At 39.1% G+C, this 23,052-nt stretch overlaps 4 protein-coding genes across 5 annotated transcripts in view; 2 read left to right on the top strand and 2 right to left on the bottom strand.

Annotated features, from left to right (window-relative positions):
• Positions 1-986, bottom strand: part of LOC145480358 (uncharacterized) — a 2,877-nt gene extending 1,891 nt beyond the window's left edge. Inside the window, exon 1 of the mRNA XM_081458646.1 lies at positions 561-986. Within this exon, the coding sequence (XP_081314772.1) occupies positions 561-977 (417 nt within the window). The 5' untranslated portion in view covers positions 978-986. The remainder of the gene's footprint in view (positions 1-560) is intronic.
• Positions 987-5,208: 4,222 nt separating this feature from the next.
• Positions 5,209-10,378, bottom strand: LOC145482203 (proteasome subunit beta type-6-like). Its single transcript, XM_081460824.1, has 7 exons — positions 9,870-10,378; positions 9,727-9,794; positions 8,959-9,090; positions 7,653-7,782; positions 7,234-7,288; positions 6,909-6,998; positions 5,209-5,433 (listed from the first exon to the last, which is right to left on the bottom strand). The coding sequence occupies exons 1-7, from the start codon at positions 9,966-9,968 to the stop codon at positions 5,306-5,308; spliced, it is 702 nt and encodes a 233-aa protein (XP_081316950.1). The 5' UTR covers positions 9,969-10,378; the 3' UTR covers positions 5,209-5,305.
• A 1,837-nt stretch (positions 10,379-12,215) lies between these two features.
• On the top strand, positions 12,216-13,166 carry LOC145482549 (melanocyte-stimulating hormone receptor-like). The gene has a single exon (XM_081461140.1). The coding sequence runs from the start codon at positions 12,216-12,218 to the stop codon at positions 13,164-13,166; it is 951 nt and encodes a 316-aa protein (XP_081317266.1).
• Positions 13,167-14,337: 1,171 nt separating this feature from the next.
• Positions 14,338-22,604, top strand: LOC145482201 (histamine H2 receptor-like). 2 transcript variants are annotated; one of them, XM_081460821.1, is made up of 2 exons: positions 14,338-19,719; positions 21,641-22,604. In XM_081460821.1, exon 2 carries the CDS (start codon positions 21,648-21,650, stop codon positions 22,602-22,604), a length of 957 nt encoding a protein of 318 aa, XP_081316947.1. In that variant the 5' UTR covers positions 14,338-19,719; positions 21,641-21,647. The 2 variants fall into 2 exon arrangements, with proteins under 2 accessions (XP_081316947.1, XP_081316946.1); XM_081460820.1 differs by having other exon boundaries at positions 14,339-15,055.
• Positions 22,605-23,052: the final 448 nt, after the last annotated feature.

Raw genomic sequence — 23,052 nt, 5'->3', positions numbered from 1 at the left:
CTTTTTCGTGAACATGCCGTCTCCATTGAGAAGAGATGCCTGACTTCAATTAACATGCATTTGACGTCAGGAGAGTAGAGTTTTTCCCGCCTACAGAATCCTCATTGGTTAATTCAAATTTCAGGCGCGCCGGCCGTATGCAAGGAAAAGAAAATCGTCGAAGAACGAATTGTCCCTCATTCTTCTACAATCCCCTTGTTTTCACATCTCTCTTGAGCAACCACTAAGTTGGGTTTAGCTAGCCCTGTCTCTTCAAAAAGTTAAGCCGTGTGCGCTCGGACCAAAGTGACATACATCACTTGTGATTATGCTGCTTTCTGTGAATCATGACCCAGACGCACTGTTATCCCACCCCCGGATATATGGGATGCAAGTCAGTCCCAGGTCACCTCCAACATTTTGTCAGGTAGTCCTATCTGTTGGCCGGTACCCATTTACACTCGTGGACACCTCCACACCCTGATCATAGTGGCTTTTAAATTCTTTTCGAACTGACAATTCAAAGTATAACAAACACGTTATGAGAAGAAAGCAACCAATCACAGTGCCATTTTACTTACTGGGGGCTCGGTAGGGAGTCTAGGAATGACGTTTCCACCCTTAAACAGAACCGTGACGTTGCCAGGGCGTCTGTTTTTCTGGCTTTTGTAAGCCACCACAGCAAACGTGAGGGTCGTTCCATTCTCCAGTTTTTTGGTAAAATACAAATCCTTGAGAGCGTGTATCGTTTTGTCTTTAGATACCTCAGTGTCCATCCATTCTGCTCGCCACACGTCAATCTTTTTAATTGGTTGCGAAAATATCAGTGCCATCCTCCAACCGTTGGAGACAGGGTACTGCATTTTGACAGTGATGATCAACTTGAAGGCCTCGGCCCAGTCGTGCTCCAAGTCTGCAGTGCCATAGATCATTGGATCAGCGGTTGTACACCTTAGAATTGCCACGAAGGCCACCACACTTGTCCAGTAGATGTGCATGATTCCCTTTTAAAAACAAAGAAATAGTCGATACCGTCTTAATATTCAGAATAGTGGTCCTTCGAAATAATTCAGTTTAATATCAGTTAGAGATTTACTTTTCTAAACTATGTGATGAAACAATTTACGTTAATTCTGCTAGCGGAGAATTGTTTGTTGAGGCAGAATAAGTGGATTTAAACTTGAACTCACTCCACTTACCTCAGTCATTTCTTTTTTTCTTTTTTTCGTTATTTGTTATTTATAATCATCATAAACACTCTAAATACCTAGGAGGATAATTTAACTATGGACCTTGCCTTAGTCATAATTTTTTCATGGACACTGCTTCAGTTTCTTGCTCAGTCATATTATTTTTTTCTGGTTGCGGCCCGCCATGAGTACGATCCGTATAATGAGATTAAGTAACTTACTGGACAAGGATCCATAAGAAGGAGAAATATTATAAAATAAAGATCAGATTTGACCTTCGGGCAGGAAAAGTACAAACGAAAGATCCCGCTTGTAGTCTAGGCTTCCTCCCGCTTCAGCGAGTGATAAAGTTACTCCTTATCAAGCATCAAGCTATAATCAGCGTAAAAAGACTCGGCTACAACTAATACTTTTCAAAAATTCAATTTAAAATGAACAAACGTTTTCTCTTCATGACTCTTATTCAAATGTAAATGTGAAAGTTAAAATTTTACAGCTTGTTCGCAAATAAATTAAAACTAAATTAGATTTCTTTTAGTTCGTTTTGATATTTCAGCTGCGGTAAACGTAATTTGCCATTTTCTTCCGGTGGGCTTTGTAAATTATGCAAGAATTAGGATTAAACTGCTCCTTCACGATACTGGGCAAAGCCTCCTTTTTCCCCAAAAAGATTTACTATTTTAGGATAGGAAAACTTTTTGACGCAATGACAATGAAACTAGATACAAGAAATTGAGGCGTTTTATGACGTAATTTGCTTTGTTCAAAATGGTGTTATCGAACGCCTGTGTAATAAATGCAACCAGGGTTTAACTGCATTCTCTTGAATGCCGATGCGTCTTTTTTCCATCCAAAACCCAGCAACATACTTGCGTAATATTACATGTATATCAGAAATGCTTCAGTCGTGGAGCAAGCTTGCTGTTCAATTTGGATGCCTGGGAGGTCAACACGATTGCCTGAAAACAAATCAAAACCCCTTTGACATTTTAAGGAAGCAGCACATTCTGTCGGCGTATTTGAAACAGTTTTTAGTTGTGTCTGCAGTAGACTAAGAGTGTTTCTGCCTTAATAAAAATATCAGTGGGTTTAAGAAAAGACGAAAGAAAAATACGCCCAGTTAATAACGGATCATCCATAACTCAACGCCAATTTTTAAAGGCGCGAGATTATTGTAACCGTTCTCTTACTTTAGCTTTCTTACTTCTTCTTCTGATTTCTCGTCTGACCGTTTGAAGCTCGGTTCTTCGTTGGTGACCAGCTGAAAAAGTGAGTAACAAGAACTGAGTTCTTACCTTAATATATCCTGTTTTACCCCGGCAAAAGCTGAGCCTCTTGAACAATCCCAGACTGTCCAAATAATTGAAAGTAATCTTTCCCTTTGTTTTTCCTCCCTGTATAATGAAATCGTACTAAAACAAATAAACCCTGTTGATCAAATAAAACAGTTTCAATCGCTAATGTATCTTTGATCCTCAGTTTTTAAAATATTTGCTGTCTGACTGTTCTCCGCTAATAGCCGTGAAAAGGCGAATGACACAGTGAAGGCCTAACAGTGACAAACCGGCATTTGCTTATTGGCTAAAAGTAATTTACCTGTACCTTTTCTCCCGACTCGGCGATAATAAAAGCTAAAGCTATTCAAAGAAAACTAAACACAGTCGGATAAACTAAACAAAACGACTAGGGACCATTAATTGTGAAGTCTGTTACGGATTCAATTAGTCTGGCCCTGACGTAAGTTTCCACACGCACTATTTGTTTTCTACTAGCCTACCAATACCCTTTTACTTGCAGTCTTACATCTTAGCCGGGACAAAGAGGGCTCGGTAAGTAAAGACATTAGTTATTCCTTTCACTGGATGTTACAAATGTTCCTTTTCCTTTGCTGATCGTCACTCCAAGAAAAATTGGGCGGGGATGTGTGGCCCGCTTCCTAAAACCCTTAACCTATTTAAAACCAAAATCTGCGATTGTCCCTACCCCACATTTGGCCTGACCAAACATTCGATGCCATATTTAAGACCTGACCTTAAATCAATACCTTGTTTCATACCTGCCTTATAATTATTTCCCTTGTTCAGACCGATGTTAGATGCATTGTGAAGGACTTTTGTTGATGTTCTTATCGATAATAATGAAAAAGAGACTTCTTCTAAAGAAACATACCCAATTCAAGCCTAGAGTGCAAAAACCATACCCTATTTGTGACCGAAAAGGCCCAAATTGATACCCTACTTGACGGCTAAAGACCATCATACCCTTAGGAGCCATACATACCTATATCGCTCATATAAGGGAGTCCCCCCGGATCGTCAGGAACAATGAAGCAGACATTGCTCATCACTCTTCTGTGTCATATCTGGGTGAGTCCTAGGTGTTACCCCAGGAAACAGTTAAGCCTCTTCAACAATCCAAGACTATTCAAATAAGAAACTAATTAATCCTCCCTTTCTCTTTTTCTGTCTCTCTGAATTGCAATTAAAAGAAAACAAGGCACGCAAAAGACTCAATCAAAATATATCTTAACTGTACCTTCAAGGGTCCGGGAGTTAAGACGCTTTCAGTTTATTCCTCAAACACCAGAAGTGTACTTCCATGTTTTTTCTGTAGTTATTTTGACTGATATTAAATTAGCTTTGTAGACCATTTTACGCGATGTTACTAAATATTTACTTCAGAAAAAGAAAAGCTTTCCATGTGTATTTATTTACCCTGGTCGTTCCGTTTGAATCATTTTTCTCAAACTCATTAATAATTCATCAAGTTTAAACAAAGGAGATCATGACCGTGGCGTAGATTTTTACGATTTTTTTTTCTTAGTTTTCTCCTTGGTTTAAGTTTCGATTGAGAAGATATATCAAACATTCAAGACAGTGCTTGACATGATTTTCCAAACACCTCAAACTTCGTCAAAAATGCTCCGCTACGCATACGTATTTTCAACCGTGTCATTTCGGTGTTTGGAAATGTGCTCAGACACGGTCTTTCGTTTTTGATGTATTACATTAACATCCCTGTCGCCAGTGTAAAAAATGTTATAGATAATTTGGCTTTTTTTATGTCCGTGTACTATTAGCGTAAAAACATGTGGGGATATGAGCTCAAAGCCTCAAAACTGGGACCACTGGTATTATTTAATTGCTCTGTTTAGTTTCTGTTGGAATTCCGAATCGTTGTACCCTGCTAGACAGATATTCTCTTCTCTTTCTGTTCGGTAAGAAGTGAGAGGGAAACCTCTGCTCTCAATCGCTCGATCGTGTGATCAGCCGTCGTCCACAACCAGGGACGAATAAGTTAAAAATACTGGTTTTTTGACAAGTTTTTACCGGTTTATGACTAACGCATGACGCTGCCCATTTACTAGACTGCTCACAATATCTACTGCCCTGTGACTGGCTACAAAATTACAATTGGCATGACAACACTGCACTGCAATGGGTTCATCAGGTACGTATCAAATTCAAAACTTTTATCCGATGAACAACTGACAATTGCTGATTGTTTGCTGTTTGCACAGTTCCAGAAACTTGCTGTACATTAACTCACCTTAACAAGCTATCACTGTCAAAGTAGCGCGAGTTGAGGGTTGATAGGCAGGTTATTAAGCCTAAATTTTCAGTCATTCAAAAACAGTTTGTGTATCTGCAGCTACCGTGTGGCTCGAAATTTTTACGGGTTCTAATTTTTGCGATTTTTTTTTCCAAAATCCGTAAAACAAAGTTCCCGCAAAGACTTTCTCCGCAAAACATCAGGTTTTATTAAGATAACGTTAAGTAGCGAAAATCTATCGACAATAATAACATGGCCAAGTTTGAGAGTCACATCTTGTACTATGTGGCTTGGCCACCATATTACTTATGAGGTGCTCTTTCTAGCAGTACCAATAAAACTTCAATACAACTGTATGGATAATATTAAAAGTGAATAATTTAAAAAGAAGTGGATTGGAACTCGCTGATGAAAGAGGTTTCTCCTTTACACTGCCTGGTTACTACATGCACATGAACAAACAATCAATGCACACACGGCCATCAAATCAGAGATATTTTTATTTCTGTTCTACAGACAGCATAGATTAATTCTCAAAACACTTAAATACAGCAAAACTGAAATGCAGTTGACACGAGCAACTTTCATCCTTCATAAAATGTGGGAAGTTCATTTCCTAGAAGAACTCTCCTTTCAATGCCAGACTCATCAATGGCCGCCATACGTATAATTCCACCAGATGAACCATCACGGGACATAGCCAAAGCCACGGCTGAAAGCCAACAAAAAAAGTGACAATGTAAATTTAAAAGTTTTCACAATGAAATCTACCAAACGAAAAAGGAGCTGTTCATCACTCTGGAAATTTTGGAGGGTGTTTCGAACTCATGGTCGAGTGAAGAAATATGAGGCCTGCACGTCAATACAAGAAATAGAAGAGTTCAATGTTTGCACTTCATGTCATTAACAAAAATCAAAACTTCTGGTCCGCTCTTCTCCTTTACACCATTATCAAATGTTCACACACTAAAGGGGGTATCTCAATGTTCCTGAATCCCCTTGGGATTAGTCCCAGTCCTCGTGTAAGTGAATCATTAAATTGGCAAATCAGAGGGACTGGGCCTATGAACAGTAAGTTTGGTAACCAACATGAATGGCTAAATGGGTTCCAAGGCAACCATGAAAGAGTCTATTAAAAGTCATAGAGAATGCTGGGGCAGATCAAGGATTTTTCAGGGGGAGGGGGTGGATGGTATCTTAGGGTTGCAGAATCAATGGGGCATGCCCCAAAAATGTAGCAATTTGAAAATTAGAAATTAATTGAAAACTGTTACCCCCTAAATACTTGCAAATACCTGTCCAAAGCATTTGCCATAATATTTAAATTCTTTTTCAATACTTTTTTATGTTTTGCTTCTCTAAAAGGGGGATGACTAGCCACCCAATCCCCCCAGGGTTGTCACTAAGTGCTGGCTGCCAGCAAAATTCGCCAACTGAGAAAGAGGTGATCGCCAGCTGGATTTTGGCAGGTGACCACTTGGTAAGGGACAACGAATGGTCTTAAGGTTACAAACGTACAATCATTCGATAGCTGAACCATACTGAACCATCTAAATGAAAAACTTGGAATAAATTCCCGACTACCTTAAGTATCGGTGGTAATATAACGAGTAAAGTAATTGAAACAAAATCTTGTTTTAAGCACTTGTTTAGCATGTTCTCTTTCCGTGTATTGCCTCCGCCATCTTATAAACACAAAGCGTGGTAACCCTGCATTCAAGACATTGCACAAGATTGGGGACAAAAATTTTGTTCCAGGTCTCTCGCAAAAAATGGTGACCAGCTTAATGAAAATCTTAGCCAGGAGTCTATTTTCTTAGCTACAACCCTGTCTGCCCACCCCCCCCCCCCAAAAAAAAAATATGCCCCTGGAGAATGATCTACAAGTACACTAAATAAACTATTGTTCCAAACAAACACCAGGTGTGTACAAAAAATACTCATTAGTCAATTTTCCAGCCAATGCAAGACACTACACACATAATGTAAAATGACATTTTTGTCAAAATAATGTCAGGTGAGGGAAGAACTGACCACACACCAAAAGGCATTGTTTCTATACACTCAGAATAAACCACAGATAAATCATTGGTATTTAATGTAGTCCAAAATAGAGTATAATAAAAAACTTTTCACTGTGGGTATTGTAAAATTGAAATTACACTGCATGTTTCACAAACTACATACCATTTGACACAAATGTGAAGCACTCTTCCTTTGTCATGCCAGGTTTGAAAGTAGCATCACAATGGCCATAGATATAGGTACTTCCAGATCCTGAAAATGAGTAACAAACACAAACACAATGTAACACTGGATGTTGCTCTTTATAACAGAAGCTATGACCGATCACAGTTCAAATTATTCAAATGGAAAGTTCCACTATAAACGTAGATGAAAAGGCTTCCAGCATGCATTTCATTTCTTACACAAAATGAATTTAAAAGGAAAATTATCTTCCTAACAAAAGTAAACTAATCTGAAAAAGGAAATCTTTTACTGGTTTAAATACCTCCTATTGCAAATGGCTGCCTCACACACATTCCACCCAGAGGAATTAAAAACACCTGAAATGAAGGGTATCAAATGCATACATGTATAAGATTTTATGTGTATAAGATTTTATGTGTACAAATAAGTCAGTGGAATCAATTTTATCATAAATATGACGAAACTACAAGTAGGTTTTAGAAACCTCATGTTCCCAAGATATTAACTCCTTCTACATCTTCCCTCAAAATAAAAATTAACAGAAAAAGTCATCCATTTTAAACAACCCTAATTTAAGAATCTGTGTTGCTTTTGGCATTCTTTTTCTGGTATTATTATTTCTTTCTCAACCATTTTTTCGAAGTTTCCTTCAATTTACAGATAACATAGTCCTTCAAAATACAGATTACTAAGTATGTTGTCAATATGAGAGCACTACACCTGTCCTCCTTGTCGTTTGTCCCAGCCTGCACAGATAATTCCAGCAGTCAATTGATCACGGTTTGCATAGCAAATCTCACGAAAGACATTTGCTACTGTTTTCACGAGTGGCTGCTCTCCCATTTCAATGCTGAGAAGATGCACAAGAAAATGTGAGAATTTTACAATATGACCTGTTGATTGCACTTGTTATCTTACCACCCTTCTGGTCATTGGGTGATTCCAGAAAATATCCATACAGTATACCTATATCACTGGCAGGTTTTTAGAATTCAAAGGGCAGGAGAGGTTCTTTGACCTGGAAATCCAAAGGTATGGGGGTACTTACAATTGGAATTCCGAAGGCATTGGGGGGTTCTAGAGAGGAAAGAAAAGAGTGTGAATACATAATCAAACTGATGACACTGCCAATGACCCCAGAAAGCAAGATACAAGACAAGTGTAGATCAGTCACGCATGTGTTTGCATTCATTCATTCGAAAACCGATAAAATCTGGGTTTTACATTTGACTTCAGAGGGCTTAAAGGTGATGAATTTCTTGTCAAATTAATCGTTTGCAATGAATGCCGACCTGCTAAGTTGGTTTACTATGCGCGAGCAATTCATATTCATGAAGAAACTGCTGTAATGGTGTCTGATGGAGTGAATGTGGTTCGTAATATCAGAGGTAAATAATTTGCAGGATTTGCCACGCATTTTCTAATTTCTGTAGTAACTAACACACAAAACAATTGAAATTTTAATTTATTTCTTCACTAGTTTAGTCAAACACTAGTTGCAAAATTGCAACGAGGAGGAAGTTTTAGTCACCGAACATTTAGTCACAAATGCATGCGATCGTATCAGTCACAATTTTGCGCCCTGTAGACAGTTGTTTGACTGAAAATCATTAGCAAAAACTTCTGGGCAGATGTAAAAGCGTAAAATCTCTCTCATTAGAAATCGTAAGGAGTCAAACAAGGAATTCCAGATGGTTGAGGTAAAATATGGAAATCCAGAAGAGAGGGGGGTTAACGATTTTAGAATTCTGAGGGCATGGAGGTAGAGCATTTTGGAATTTCCGAACGCAAGGAGGGTTAAAATGTTCATGCCACCCATGGTATGATATGGATACTCTCTGAAATCACCCAATAAAATAACAGGTATAAAAATCAAAAGTAATTCCATATGATAATCAGAGTATTTGCACTTGATTTATTTTCAATTCCTTTATTTTAATTAACGCTGACCTATTGTTGAAAGCCCTTCCTATTCCCCCTGGTTTCTAAAAATAACAGAGTTCAACTGTAAGTACAAAGTTAATACCTGTGAAAGTTCAAATGATATTTAGCAGCATCTGCTATGGCTTGAGTAGCAGCGGCAGATCCTGATCGGCAGCAAAACACTCTGTCTGTTACTGGAGTCAGCTTGTCTGTCACACGGTTGGCAATGTAAGCCCTAGTAAGTCAAACATCACACAGCTTTTTAGAGTTATAACACCACAAACATATCCCCACTCAGATGATTGAAATTGGCACCCTTCTTCCAAAAAGCACCCATTCAATTAGACAGTCCCCCTTCCCACTAGCCAAAGGTAAGCACGGCTATTCTAATAATGTAGCCATCCTCCATAATTTGAGCCTAGAATACCAAATATCATTCAGTTTTGAGTTGAGAAAGAAATCCTTCTTTGGCTAGTCTAATCCTACAGGAGCAGATGTAAACAAGTTCACATTCTTTAGTTTGTGCACTTTTTCAGGGACGCAAAATGACAGGGAAGAAGATAAAGGTAATGGTAAGAGTAACAAAATAGTATCTGGTCCCAAACAAGTGCCCTTTCTCCAACAAGTACCCTCCCTTGAGGCTGCAAAATTTGGTCAAATTTCCAAGGTAGCAGTAATTGCATTTATTAAAACTTGACCAAAAATTCACATGAATGTGTGACGTGCTATAAGAGATGGCCTACATGAGATGTCAAACTTTTATATGAATACCGCTTGCAAGCTGATTTAAGCTACACTTTCCCACAGTTCAAACGATTTATCTGAAGAAGACAATAATAATGAGTCAAGTAACTAAACCAAATCCACTTACCCTGTCGTAGTGCGTGAGTCAGCGCCAATAACCACGCCGCCATCGAACTCTACCGCCATTATTGTAGTCTAAGAACACACCATAAATTAGATTCTATTCATACGGGAAAAACCTGAAGACAAAAAAGAAAAGCTTTTACTTACTCCTGTACGATGTTCTGCTCTTAACCAGTCTGGATAGTCGTCAGATGCCATGGTTTGTTCACCATGACTTAGCATTCCTCCTTGTTGAACAGCCGCCATGATGGTTTTTTGCTACCTCGTTCTCGTGCTTTCTTACGTTCAGGTCTATTAGAGTCCAGTTCTCCTCCAAATGCCTCACCAGCGAGCTCCCGAGTAAGCCTTTGGAAAATGCACTGGACAACTGAGAGACGAGAACATCAGAGTTAACACGGTATAGCTGTGACTGGCTTGCCTAAGACAGGAAACTGTACTTTTTCTTCGATCGCCCAGATGCCGGAGTCACTTTAATTTTTTTACAAAATAACATGGAATAAAATAGAGGTATAACGATACATGTGGTCCTACTAGCTTTTAATGTTTTAATGCGGCCAAAAGAAGCATTACAATATAAACCTTTGGTGGCATTAGAAGTTAATAATGCAGTATTAACTTCTGGGCCTAGTTGTTCAAAGTGTGGAGAGTTTTTCTGATCGTCATCCCACGGACTAGGTTAGTTACTTTAACTTTACCTTTTAACTTTTGTTTTATTTTATTTTGACCACGTGGACATAGCAATAGAATAATAATACAGATGATGCTTTATACATAGATATTTATAAAAGGCAAAAAATAAAACAAACAAACAAAACAATGACAATAATAATAATAGCAATAACTTTATTTCTCTGTATGTCAAGTAAGAAAAGACTAGCAGGAAGATCAAACCTTCTTCTATTACTTTTTATAAAATATAAGAAGTACTATTTACTGAATAGAACAAAACACATGACAATAATTAAACTTTAGCAACGCTATATACTTGTTCAAACAAACTGCGTAATGAACCTGAAATTCCCACGACTTGACACTGACATCTTCATCAAATATTCATTGTGCTGATAATTACTCCAGGCAGCTGCTCGCAAAAGCGATGTACAACTCTGATTAAAATGAACATGTTATGGGTCCCTCGTAACCTTATCTGTGACTTTCCAAGCCAAACCACTGATCCACTGACTTTACAAGCTAATTGGTAAGCCAATTGATGTTTTTATTTATTAATTATCGACACACCCAAGCTCAGTGGCGAAGGATGAAACTCTGGTGTATTGATTCACACGAAAAGAAGGGCCATGCTACAATGAGAATTAAATTATTTTAGGCAGTCCATAAGCTAGGCTCTGGACTCATCTGGTTACGGCAGAAACCGCCTTCTTTAACCTGCTGTTCGTCATAGCAAGTTCGAAACTGTGAATCAGTTTAACCGAGGCTAAATTAGAACCTCAGTTATCCACAGAGACTCTCCCAAGCTCAGCTGACTTACAAGTTTTTTCGTGAATTATTTTACTGATTTAACAAGATTCATGACTTGTTGATCTAAAAGATTATGCTTCGCAAGGATTCTTTTACGCTGTCTTAGCTTGTTATGTTTTATATTTTCAACAATGCTACGAGAGATAAAGAATAATTTCAAGCAAAAGGGAGACAATTGGAAACTTTACTTTTTCAAATTACATTATTAAGTGTGCATAAGTTAACACAGGCGAAGGTTATTAATCAGATTTATCCATGACAACGTTTTAAAACAAATCATAAGTAGAAAATGTAACTGAACATTTCTGGGCGATGAGTCCTCGCCATGAAAATTTAATCACTGCCAGTGGCTAGTCACTGTAGATAGGCTGCAAGTTTTATTTCATTGTTACAATAATTTGCATGTTGCTCATTAGTCAGGACATACCGAGTGACGAAAGTCAAATTACAACAGCTCTGTCGTGAGAGAGGCGATCAGACAATCAAAACAAGGAAATACAATAAGCCGGGAGATGTTTTTTTATGTTCCAGCAACTCTTGAGCTAACAATAAAAGAATTTCTAGTACTTACGAAGTTTCTGGCCAAGGCTTGCAGCGAATGAATTCACATCTTTATTAGTTGTTTGACAACTTTAATTAACAAGCAAACATAAAATACGGCAACATTAAGATCGATGAAAGAGCTTATCTCTTGACATCATTAACACAAAATTGAAGTAAGGTCGTCCCCTTACATGTAACTATATGTATCTTCAGTATTTGCCTTATAATTAGCAAAGGAATTTGAAATACGGGGACGTCAACATTGATTAGCGAGTTGCAGTTAACACCATTAAAGATAAACGAAGCCAGGCCGTCCCCTTAACTACCAGCATGTACCTTGTTAATAGGTGAGCAAAGTGATTGCCCATTTCAGACCAAACTACTTTGCTTGGAGTGAGGGCGAGAGGCAAAGCAGCGTTCATTTCAGTGGCTACACCAACGAGCGGCAAAAACAAGAGCGCTAGCCTAGCTATGGAAAACTTCACAAGTCATCAAGTGATCAGCACAGCAGCACCAACGCTAAACGACTGGTGCAGCTCACAGACATACCAAGACCAGCTGCCAGCATTTATCACGGGTTCGCTTGTTATTAACTCCGTTTTGAACTCACTTCTATCCCTTGCGACAATAATCGCAAACATTCTGATATTGTTGTCCCTCAATAGAACCTCTCGAGTACATGCCGCGTCCAAGGCTCTGTATCTCAGTCTGGCGGTATCAGATCTGGGTGTCGGCTTGTTTGTCCAGCCAGCGTTTGTTGGTTTTCTGGCGACCGGCGGCACGAAACCAGAGATATGCAGGTTTCTTGGAATCATCGTCAATGTTGCCAGTGTAATCTCAGTCGGTGTTTCCCTGCAGATTCTTACAGCAATCAGTGTGGACCGAGTTCTTGCTATTCGCCTTAAGATGCGTTACAAGGAGGTGGCGTCATTGTTCCGCACAAGGCTCGTGTTGGTCGCCTGCTGGTTCTTCAGCACTTTTCACGCCCTAATGATCTTCGTGAGCCGAGAATTCTTTGATCTCATCCAGATCGTCGGCATAATAATGTGTATTGGTGTGTCTACGGTATCCTATATCATCATCTTTCGCACTCTACGACGCCTCCAAAGTCAAGTTCAGAACTACGGCCCGGAAGAGGAAACAGCTCAAAATACTTTTAACATAAATCGATACAAAAACTCAGTTGCCACTGCGCTGTGGGTGTATGGCTCTCTCCTGGCCTGTTACCTTCCATTTATGCTGTCAGTTGCTGTTAAGATTGCTGTGGGTCGCAGCCAGACGTTTATCGGCGCGCAGTGGTTTACAGTAACCCTTATCTACACGAACTCTACATTGAATCCCATTTTGTACTGCTGGAAGATCCAGGAGGTGAGAGAGTCTGTAAAAGAAATCATCAAACAATATTGCCCCTGTCGCAAATAGATATGAGGACTGAGTATCTTCCTGTAAATACCCTCAGATACGTCACACATATTTCCGCAGGTATGGAGCAGGCTTGGAGCGAAAATCATCTTGCACGACGAGACACTACACGTAGGGCATTCGTGTGCACCCGCGTGCTCCGGCGCCCACCTAGACATTACGGTGAGACTTCGTTATACGGTCACCAACGGGCCATGAAAATATAACGAAGCGCGCGAAGTCTAAAAATAGAATGCAAACTATTGGAACCCTACGAGATTCAGACAACATAAGCGTTTCCTAAGAGAAATAGGAGGAAAATGAACGCGGAAATTTCGTTTCAAAAATTGTTTTAGGAACACTTGCTTACGCGCTTGAAAAAGCTTCAAATCTTCCACCATTCCGTTTTGTTTGTCTGAGTTTGTCTGAGTTATTACGTCACTCGCGCACTTCGCTATAATATCACAATTGCACTTCTACACAACTGTTCTTTAATAAGCATCCAGAATGCAGATATAATTTTAAAAGAATTGAAACTTCAATCAGTACATACAATGATATTAACAATGGAAGGATGAACATAACTGCTTTGGGTGATCGTATAGACGACGTAAAATTATAAAGGATTATACAGGTTGAGATTTCAGAATGTGGCCGTTGGCCGTATTAACGGAGTTTTCTCATAAGTAAATATATGGACGTTTCACCGGGACAAAAAAAAGTGGCGTAACGGGGTGACCGGAAGGCGGGGTTCCACTGTACTTTGTCATAGATCGCCCTGCACGCGTTGGGTGGATACTCGGATCTGGCTTCCCTGGATCTACTATTGTTAAAAAAAAAAAGTAAAACAGTAATAACCATATTTCCACACAGTTACCCCGTGGTGGATCTAGGGGGGTTACGGGGGTTCAGTCGAAACCCCTAAATTGAAAAAAAAAATCAGACAATATAACAGGCTGACTTGGTCTCAGAATTCCGAAAATTTTCCGGGCAAGGCTCCCTGAAGGGGATCGCCTTCGGCGGTCTGTATATCGAACTCCCTTCTCTAAAATCCTGTTTCCGCCCCAGTTACCACATCAGCTGTAACAAGCATTGTTAACCGGCTGGAGTAATTGCTTGTAAAACTGACAGCGTGTAAAATTGTGAATAAAATGTTTAATAGCTTCATAACCGTACTATTCTTTTGATATTTTGTTGTAATTCATCTAATCTCTCATTTGGACTATTTTTGCGCCTCACAAATCTCTTGAGATTACCGCTGAACGTATGAGATCTTAAAGGAAGAGGCTGCGCAGACGTGTTCTATTTCTTTTCACGTGTAAAAAGTGACCGAGTAAGGATCTGTCCACACTACGGCTGAGGTATCTGAAAACGCAGCTTTATCTGTACGGTAAGGCCTATCGTTCACAGTAATCCGTCACGAAAACGGAGCTTTACGAAAACGCCCTTCAAACCTTAGGAATTTGAAAACGCTGGCTTCGCGTTTTAGCTTTTTGAAAACTATGACGTCACGATGATCATGTCATTTTCCTGACCGCGTTTTCCTCAAACACAAATCCAAAATGAACGGTAATTATTGTTGGGTTTTTAAATTCTTCCGGCTTAGTGTGGACGGAAAATATTTGATGCGTTTTCAGAGTGAAATCTCGGTTTGCAAATTTCTCCGGCGAAGTGTCTTCACGCTACTACAGGCTATTTTTACTAAAGGGGTGGGGCGGGGATGGGTCACTGGCGATGGGTAGTCATTTAGAACCGCTGTACAAGAAAACAGCAGACATAACGCGTGACTAAAACTGCTTCGACCTTCGGATCAAAACAAACGACGCATTTTTCACGAGAGAGGCATTGGCATCTTTTTCAGCAAAAAAAGACACTTTTTATAACGACAATGAACTCGTGTGAATCTTAAGGTAGGTGCCCCAGAATAATTATAATCCAGGGTTCTATCAGACATTTCATATATCATGAAGTATGAAATTCACGGATATCTTTCCTCCATCCGTTGGTTTGTGGTACGATTGTGTGTCTGTATAGCTAACCCCTGGATGTTTTATTAATTATGAATACAATTTCGTTCATGCTATCTTTCAAACACGAACAGCAGTCGTGTCACTAGATCTAAGACTTTTAAAGTAACTGTGCATGGGATATTACGTAAACAGTGTTTTGCTATTGCAAGCTTTGCTGAGTCACAAGACATCATTAAAACGTCGAAAAATTCTCCGTTTGAACGAAGGTTTTGCTCTCTTTTTATATCGTAAATATCATAGTTTTAATCGATCCCAATCTGTTCTGAAGCTGTGAATTACGTATTTGTCGAACTTTCATCGACGAGATTTACAACATGTTTAGGCAAGTGTACTCCGCTGAGTGGATTTCCAGTTCTCGTCAGTAACAGCAGCTAGCAGGAAGTATTTCTCCTTTCTCATCGGATTTTTAATCCTTGAAGGTTGATCAAGCAAATAATCGGAAATAAGATCACATGAGCTGAGGCCTACTTTAAACTACAGTCTTCATACTCTCCAGTGTTTGTAAAAGAATTCAATAAAAAGCGCAATGCGACAGTAGTTCTATGAGGAAGAAGTCTTTAATTGACAAACATGACACGATCTCGAGTGTTGTCTCTTCTCACTGCGTCATGAAACACCTCTTAATTTCCGTTTAGTGGTTAACCACCAACAAGATTCGCAATTATTGAATAGTTTAACTTTGAATCTCTCAGTGTTAAAGTGAATTCTGAATGGAAAGGAATGATATATTAATACAGGAAAGCGAAAGCGATACATTTCCTTGGAGTAGATCACATGATTATTGCCTGACGTTACCCGGGCGTGAGACTTTTTGCTTCCTGTGCTCTCTTTCAAGTTCGACCCGGCGCAAAGAAGAACTGATCACGCGATAAAATAAAATATCTACCATATTAACTTTGTTAAACACGATTCAAACATGGCTAACAGTACTACCCATATGCGAGCAGTTCCTTACCATTGGATCAGTTGAAATCATTTACACGTGATGGTTGACCCATCCGGATAGGTCACTCCAGAAATTAGAAACCTCTAAGAAGAGGAGAGAATTTTCTAATACATTTGTATCACGGCTGCTTATGATCGTTTCGTGAATTAAAGAAGCTTAATACTGACAGGCTAGGCTAAAGGAGGACGCATGTATTGTCGCCTAACGATTTTTTTTTCTTGTTTAGCCCCATGATGTGCTAGCATGCCGTCCGGAAACAAGAAATGTTTAAAATGTCTTAAAACATTATTCTGTTTTACTTCTGAAACGTTTGTTTCCCTCTGGGATAAATAAAGAGACATCTGTATCTTTGACATGCACATTTTTTAAACCCGCTGTGAGAGCCAATCACCGGTTGAAATCACTGTCAATAACACTTTCTTCAAGGACCTCTGCAAGATTGTAAAATTAACTACGCTATATCCTCCTGCCTAAGAGGTCTAACAAGAAGCTTTTTTAACGACTTTTTGTTTTTGTACGACATACGCGAAATTGAATATAGGCGATATGGGATAGCCCTATAAATTATAAATAAGGAGCATGGTCTTATGTTCTACATCCTCAATTATGGCTCCTAATGAGTGCGTGTTTGAGTCACGCAGAACTGATACTTTCTCGTCAGCTAAAACTCATTACTACATAAAAAAGATTAAACCTCTTAGTAATCGAGTGCGAGGGCCCGATATCGGGGAATGTCCGTAAAAAAAGGACTGACGGCCAATATTCCCCAGTACGGCTCCAGCAAGCTAGGTTGGTAAGTAGTTTATTATATGCATGGAACTCGAAAACAAAAAATACACGGCTTAAGACCGTTTGCATGGGAACGGTCCGTATGGCAAAATCCCGAAGGAATCAATCAGGACGTTCGGACTTACCTCAATAACTACTTTGCCATATAATAAGCATTTTGCGTCGTAACCTTACCGTGGTCCGCGGAAGCGTTTGGGAGTTTTGTTTTTCTTTCAAATAAAATAACAAGCTTTAATGGATTAAAAGTTGGCAAGTCCTTGATGAATACCGCTTTGGTAATATGAATCTATCCGCCGGCCACATTATTGGCAATAAATATACACCAATGCGCATACGAGAAACTTGACAGTTATGATATATAAAAATAACATAACATAAGTGAAGAGCTTTTTCAATAGAGCACAACGTGATAAAATTACACATAGATACACATTTTAATAAACCATGAATCTAATCAGTAATTTTGCGCTTCCCGTTCGCGACCTGTCGCGACGGTGTCCTTGAAGTAGCTGTGGACCTCGTTAACGAAAACTTTCAATTTTACATTCATTTGCTGAATATAATAACCTTTTAATTTTTTATCATGAGCAAAGGAAGGAAAGAGGAAACATCGCTCGGTGGATAAGTCGATTTGGAGCTTTGCATACAACACTAACAAGGTATGGACATGTATGTCGTGTAAACTGAACTTCAGTTAATCACGAACAGAATGAAATCTCACACTATTTATCTGAAAAAGAGAAAGAGTTTTTAACGTTCAGGAGGACGCCCAGCACGAGGAGTCGCAATTCATTTGCATCGAGTCTGTGGTGAATTCAGCTTTGACAGTCCAAAAATATAGGAATCATGTTGTAAATTATGCTGCAAATTTGCTATCTACGCGATCACAAGTCACTTGTGGGAATCTTGCTCCTGCTTGATGGACAAATCTTAGCACTTTAATGGTTTTCTTGGTTAAATATGGAATAATGAAATTAAGAACCATGCCGGTGAAATGGTAGTTCCGCTTTGCTACCACAGAGCGAGTTCGATCGATACTGTTGACTTTTGCAAAAGCGCGCTAATTTGTAAACATGCAGCAGTATTTTCTCACGGCATTCAAACCAGCTGATAGGAACATTTTCTTATTTCTTTATTTTAATCCATGCGTCTTGGATTCAGTAAATAATTGAATTTTTTGAAACCACAACATAGCTAATGTGGACACAGTGCGGTCATGTGTGAATTCCATAAAGTATCTAAAGCGGTCCCAGGAAATGATCGGAGTGACTTTTCAAACCGAATTTTTTGTCTTTATTTAAGTTATGAACTTCTCTCAGTTTAAGCCAGAGCGATCCAGAGATTCTATTTCCATGGAAAAAGAAAACAGTTCATTGAAAAATGCTCACATTTATTTTAACTAATGTGCTATGATATCTTCACCAAGCAACGACATTAAGGTAAAATGTTTACCTGTTAAATAGGAAGTAAAGCTTTCAGGGAGTACTAAATATAGCCAAATGCGTAGGAGCATGTTTTTTACTCATCCAACAGCCATTAACATGCCGGATGACTTGTAAGTTTGTGTTAGGTGGACAGCTAGTAAAGTTGTTGACAAGCCTGAACTGAGCAAATAACATCAAATTTCAGTTTTCGCAAAACATTGTGATATTTCAATGTACTCTCAGCGCTTCGATTGTCACACGTACCAGGCTCAAAGCTTCAAATCTCGTAAGTGATTTCCATACATTGCTCTTAATACTGGTTGGGAGAATATGGCAGTACATCAAGACAATATGATCTGGACGTGATGATTTTCAATATTTTCCTTACTTTACTACCTGACAATGTACAGATTTTACAAGGAAACAAATAACAGCGTTTAAACTTGTATAAAATATGTTCTCGGCATGCGCACGCGTTTTGCCTAAATTTAAAAAAAAAGCGATTCTGGAATATCTAATTATTTTATCTTAGTCATTTAGTAAGTTTGCTTATCTAGCGACCATCTTTTCCGGTCAAAAGTAATTGAAAGCGATGCTTCCTTTGTTTGTTTGCAGTTCAGATCAATAAAAATTGCGCGAAAACATTCTTAGCTAAGTTGTTGCCAGCTGAAACGATATCATTCGACCAATTTATTCACAAAGCATTCTTTTCAGGGTAAAAAAAAATGTACTTATTATATAGTATACAAATAGTGCAACTACGCCTTTAATTTTCTTTTTGAATACCGATTTTATTTTTCCGAGATGTTAAACCAAGATATCAACGATTCAAACGATACGGTTAAGTCTATTTTGACAGAGTCGTATCTGCCTTTTTAAAATATATCTGAGGTATAATTTTCGCTCAAGAGAAGGGACAAAGAAAGCCAACAAAGTGATCGCAAGTAAATTACAGCACCAATATGCAATACTCAACCAAATCATGTAAGTACATGAGACAAAGGCAAAATTGCTTTAATGCTTTTATTGTACAATGGGCTTATTTCATAATAGGGAAGGGTACAATTCCATTGTTTTCTCTTAAGAATCACACGCTGTTGTTTGTGTGATACACTGGGTTCTTGTATCTTTCAATCAGCGTAGATTTCAAGACCGTATAACTCTTTGGGTTAGTGTTGGCCGATGTTTTATCGTTGCAAAACGGATGTTTATTTATTTTTTTTTTTACCTGAACTGAAGTGGAAAGACAAGAGAGTTGTCGACATAACTAAGTTAACGAAAATTGTAACGGGGAGCGGCAGAAGCAGTCCTTTGCTTTAGCGTTGTGGCTTCTGTTTCCATGGGCAACTTTGATCGAGCACAAGTTGGGATGGATCTTTGAGAATGTAAGTATATCAAAGACGTCCAATTAATCTTTATAGCGAGCAAGCGCGAAAGTTTATCACTACAGAGTATTTCAGTCGTTGTGAGTATGCGGCACAAGTATTCGTTTTGATTTCATTGCTCTAGCTTCATCTTTACTTAGTCATGTTGTTTAACGACGAATGAGTTCTTTTATGAACTCTATTTTGAAGTTAAAATTTGCATCATAATGGCAATATCCGCATTTAAGTGTGTTTGCACAAGAATTTTATTACACTTGTTCAAAATGGCCTGTGTTTATTTAATGTAGCTAGCTCGCCGTCATTTGTCGATATCTCTGTGTGTTTGTGGTGTAAATACACGTAACTCGATAATACGCACGGATATTTTGGAAGCTGCGTTTCCGAGCCCCAAAGGGTTGATTAAGACTACGAGCAATAGCTATCGAATAAGGGTTTGATTATTCCATTAAGTCGCGTCATTTTCCTTTTCGGCTTCTATAGTTTTTGAAATATACGTTGCATCATCCAAAAATCGTACCGATCGCCGAAGGTTTACAGTTTGCGCGTTCTTTTGACCTAATATGGTAGAGTGGCGTAAGAGTGGAATGATAAAACATATCGTAAATCCTCCAATAAGCACTCCCCCCCACCCCCCTCCCCCGCCTGAAGAGGCATCTCCTCGTGTCAGTCAAAAGTTGAAATAAACGACCCCTCCCCTCTGGTAAGGGCCTCCTCTCCTCCCCAGCTATCAAGAGACAAAAAAGTACGAAGACTGAGAAGTACAGTATTGATCATGTCTAATCACTCGTGCCGCATCACTGGTATTTCTCATCACTACAGTATCACAATCAGATACAAGAAAACTAATTTCCTTTTCTTATCGCGGCTGTAGTTAGACTAGGCAATATCGGGAAAAAAAAAACGTTTCTTAAATATTGATTTATTTTTTTAATGCATATCCTTTTACCTCGGGGTATTGAAACAAATGAATACATTCTTGCTTTATCCTTAATTTGACATATGCGTGCCAGGAGCTAATTTCATTAAGATTTACAAGATTTACGGTATTTACGGTACCCTATTACGGGAAATTTGGAGGTGCGGTGGCCTCATGATTATTGCGCTAGATTCCGGATCGAGCGGCCTGGATCGAGCCGAGGCCGGGGACATTGCGTTGTGTTCTTGGGCAAGACACTTTACTCTCACAGAGCCTCTATCCACCCAGGTGTATAAATGGGTGCCAGCAAATTTAATGCTGGGGGTAACCCTGCGATAGACTAGCATCCCATCCAGGGGGGAGAATACTCCTAGTCGCTTCATGCTAAGCTCCGGCCCAATGGGCCACTTGGCTCGTATGCAGACTACCTTACCATTTCAGGAAATTAACGCTTCATGAAATTAACACAAATATTTAAAATCCGCGTTAATTTAAGTTGCGGTCATTTTTGTTTATTCCCGCGGCCTTAATTTTCATTATTTTCGCCTCAAATTCTCAATAGTATGCCATGCCAAGCTCGTGAAGGTATTGTGCAAGTGGCCATATTGCTTCACTAAGCCCGTTAGTAAGGGACAATTCCACCAACATTGTTTGTATTTCGAATGTTTACACTTGATGTTAAAATGAATTTTTACCTGTTCTCTCGACAAATTATGTTCTTTTTTTGTTTAATAGGTCGCGTTAATTTCCCTCATTTTAAAATTTTAACACCTCTTTCGCGTTAATGTCCTTTATTGGAAAGTACTATTCCCTTTTATTTGTGTTAATTTAATTCGAGTTTATTTCGAATACGTATCTTAATTTTAATTTCTTATAATGGAGTACATGCCCAATAGATCTCTACACTGTATGCTAGGAACCACTAGTTGGTTAGCAGGAGAATTAGCTGTGAGGATTACAAATGTAATCAACTTTGTACTCATTGCCTTTTGGTTTTTATTTCAGCCCCAGTATGTCTTCATCTGATGAAGCTACTCTGATCACGTGGTACATTCAGATAGTATACATCATCGGCATTATCGTTTTGGCAATTGTTGGTAATATTCTCATCTTCTTCGCAATTTGCAGCATTAAACGTCTGCAAAGAATCGATAACATGTTCATTGCCAACTTAGCAGTCAGTGATTTTCTTTTCACGCTAATCGAAACATCTTCGAATACGACTCGGAAACTAAATCCGAATTGGCGACCGCCTCACGAGTTTGTATGTTATGTTATAATGGCAGCAAGTGTCCTGTGTGCCTCAGCTTCGGTTTTGACACAAACAGCCCTGGCTGTTAATCGGTACATCGCCATTACGAGGCCGCTGCAATACCCAAACATTGTAAAGAAGACGAGAGTTTTTATTTCTATCATAGCGATATGGATTGGCGCCACCGTTCTCGCTTTGCCTCCGTTGATTTGGAGACCTCTAGCAGTTATTTGCGCACACGAGGAGTCCTACGAGAAACACATCACCTACGAGATCGTTTACATGACAGCTGAGTGGCTTTTTATCTTCGGGATTCCATTCGGAATCATGTCGGTGATTTATTATCGGATATACCGAATAGCCCGAACACACGCCAACCGCGTGAGGCCAGGTACGTCCGATGAGTCGGCCTCGACTTCAGGCAGTGATACGAACAGTAGGAATAACAATATTTCCAACTTCAAGAGAGAATTTAAGGCAGCAAAAATGCTGGTAACAATAGCTGGAGCTTTCTTATTTAGCTGGTTTCCTTTTTTCTTGACGTTGACCTTGTGGAAGTTTCATGGTGGAGTCCACAATCACCCTAAGGTGTTCACCACATGTCTGTACATTGTATACACGCTTCCCGCCATTAATCCTGCTATTTACGCGTTCTGGTCACGTGACATAAGGAGTGGCATAAAACAGCTGTTGACTTGTTGGAGACGAAACAGCTAGAAAAGAAACAACGAACGAAAGACAGGGAACGAACGTATGACGAGCTTGAACCAGGGCCATGGTAGTAGCAGGCAAACCGAGGCACTTGTCTCAGTCATTTACTTCGTTTTTGTTGTTTATAGTCATCATAAATACCCTAAATACCGAGGAGGAGAATTAAACCATGGACATTGCATCCATGTCCAATACACTCAAAGTGAGTTGAGTCGTCTGTACGCCTTGTTCATAATTCAGTTTTTCATGGACATCGCCTCAGTGATAATTTTTTCTCGCTACGATTCTGTGAACAGAAAAATGGCAGAAGAAATAAGTACCGTATATAGGCTAATGTAACAGAAAAGCCTCTTAATTTTCCGATCCAAATCGTAAAAAAATGATATAGTGAGAAAGGAAGTCATACTGAAGCCTTGGAAGGTTTGATTCATTAGGCGCGGTCGCTAAGGCCGGG

Source organism: Orbicella franksi, chromosome 3, assembly GCF_964199315.1.
Source record: "Orbicella franksi chromosome 3, jaOrbFran1.1, whole genome shotgun sequence".
NCBI classification, from domain to species: Eukaryota; Metazoa; Cnidaria; class Anthozoa; order Scleractinia; family Merulinidae; genus Orbicella; species Orbicella franksi.
This window is presented reverse-complemented; position numbering and strand designations above follow the sequence as displayed.

What these genes read in the sequence shown, in the direction of transcription:
- LOC145482549 (XM_081461140.1), top strand. Translation starts at nt 12,216, where the DNA reads ATGGAAAACTTCACAAGTCATCAAGTGATCAGCACAGCAGCACCAACG.
- LOC145482201 (XM_081460821.1), top strand. Translation starts at nt 21,648, where the DNA reads ATGTCTTCATCTGATGAAGCTACTCTGATCACGTGGTACATTCAGATA.
- LOC145482203 (XM_081460824.1), bottom strand. Translation starts at nt 9,968, where the DNA reads ATGGCGGCTGTTCAACAAGGAGGAATGCTAAGTCATGGTGAACAAACC. An exon ending in GAGCAGAACATCGTACAGGA is followed by an intron (nt 9,795 to 9,869) that starts GTAAGTAAAAGC and finishes GTGTGTTCTTAG; the next exon opens with ACTACAATAATGGCGGTAGA. An exon ending in ACAAACGACAAGGAGGACAG is followed by an intron (nt 7,289 to 7,652) that starts GTGTAGTGCTCT and finishes CCTTCATTTCAG; the next exon opens with GTGTTTTTAATTCCTCTGGG.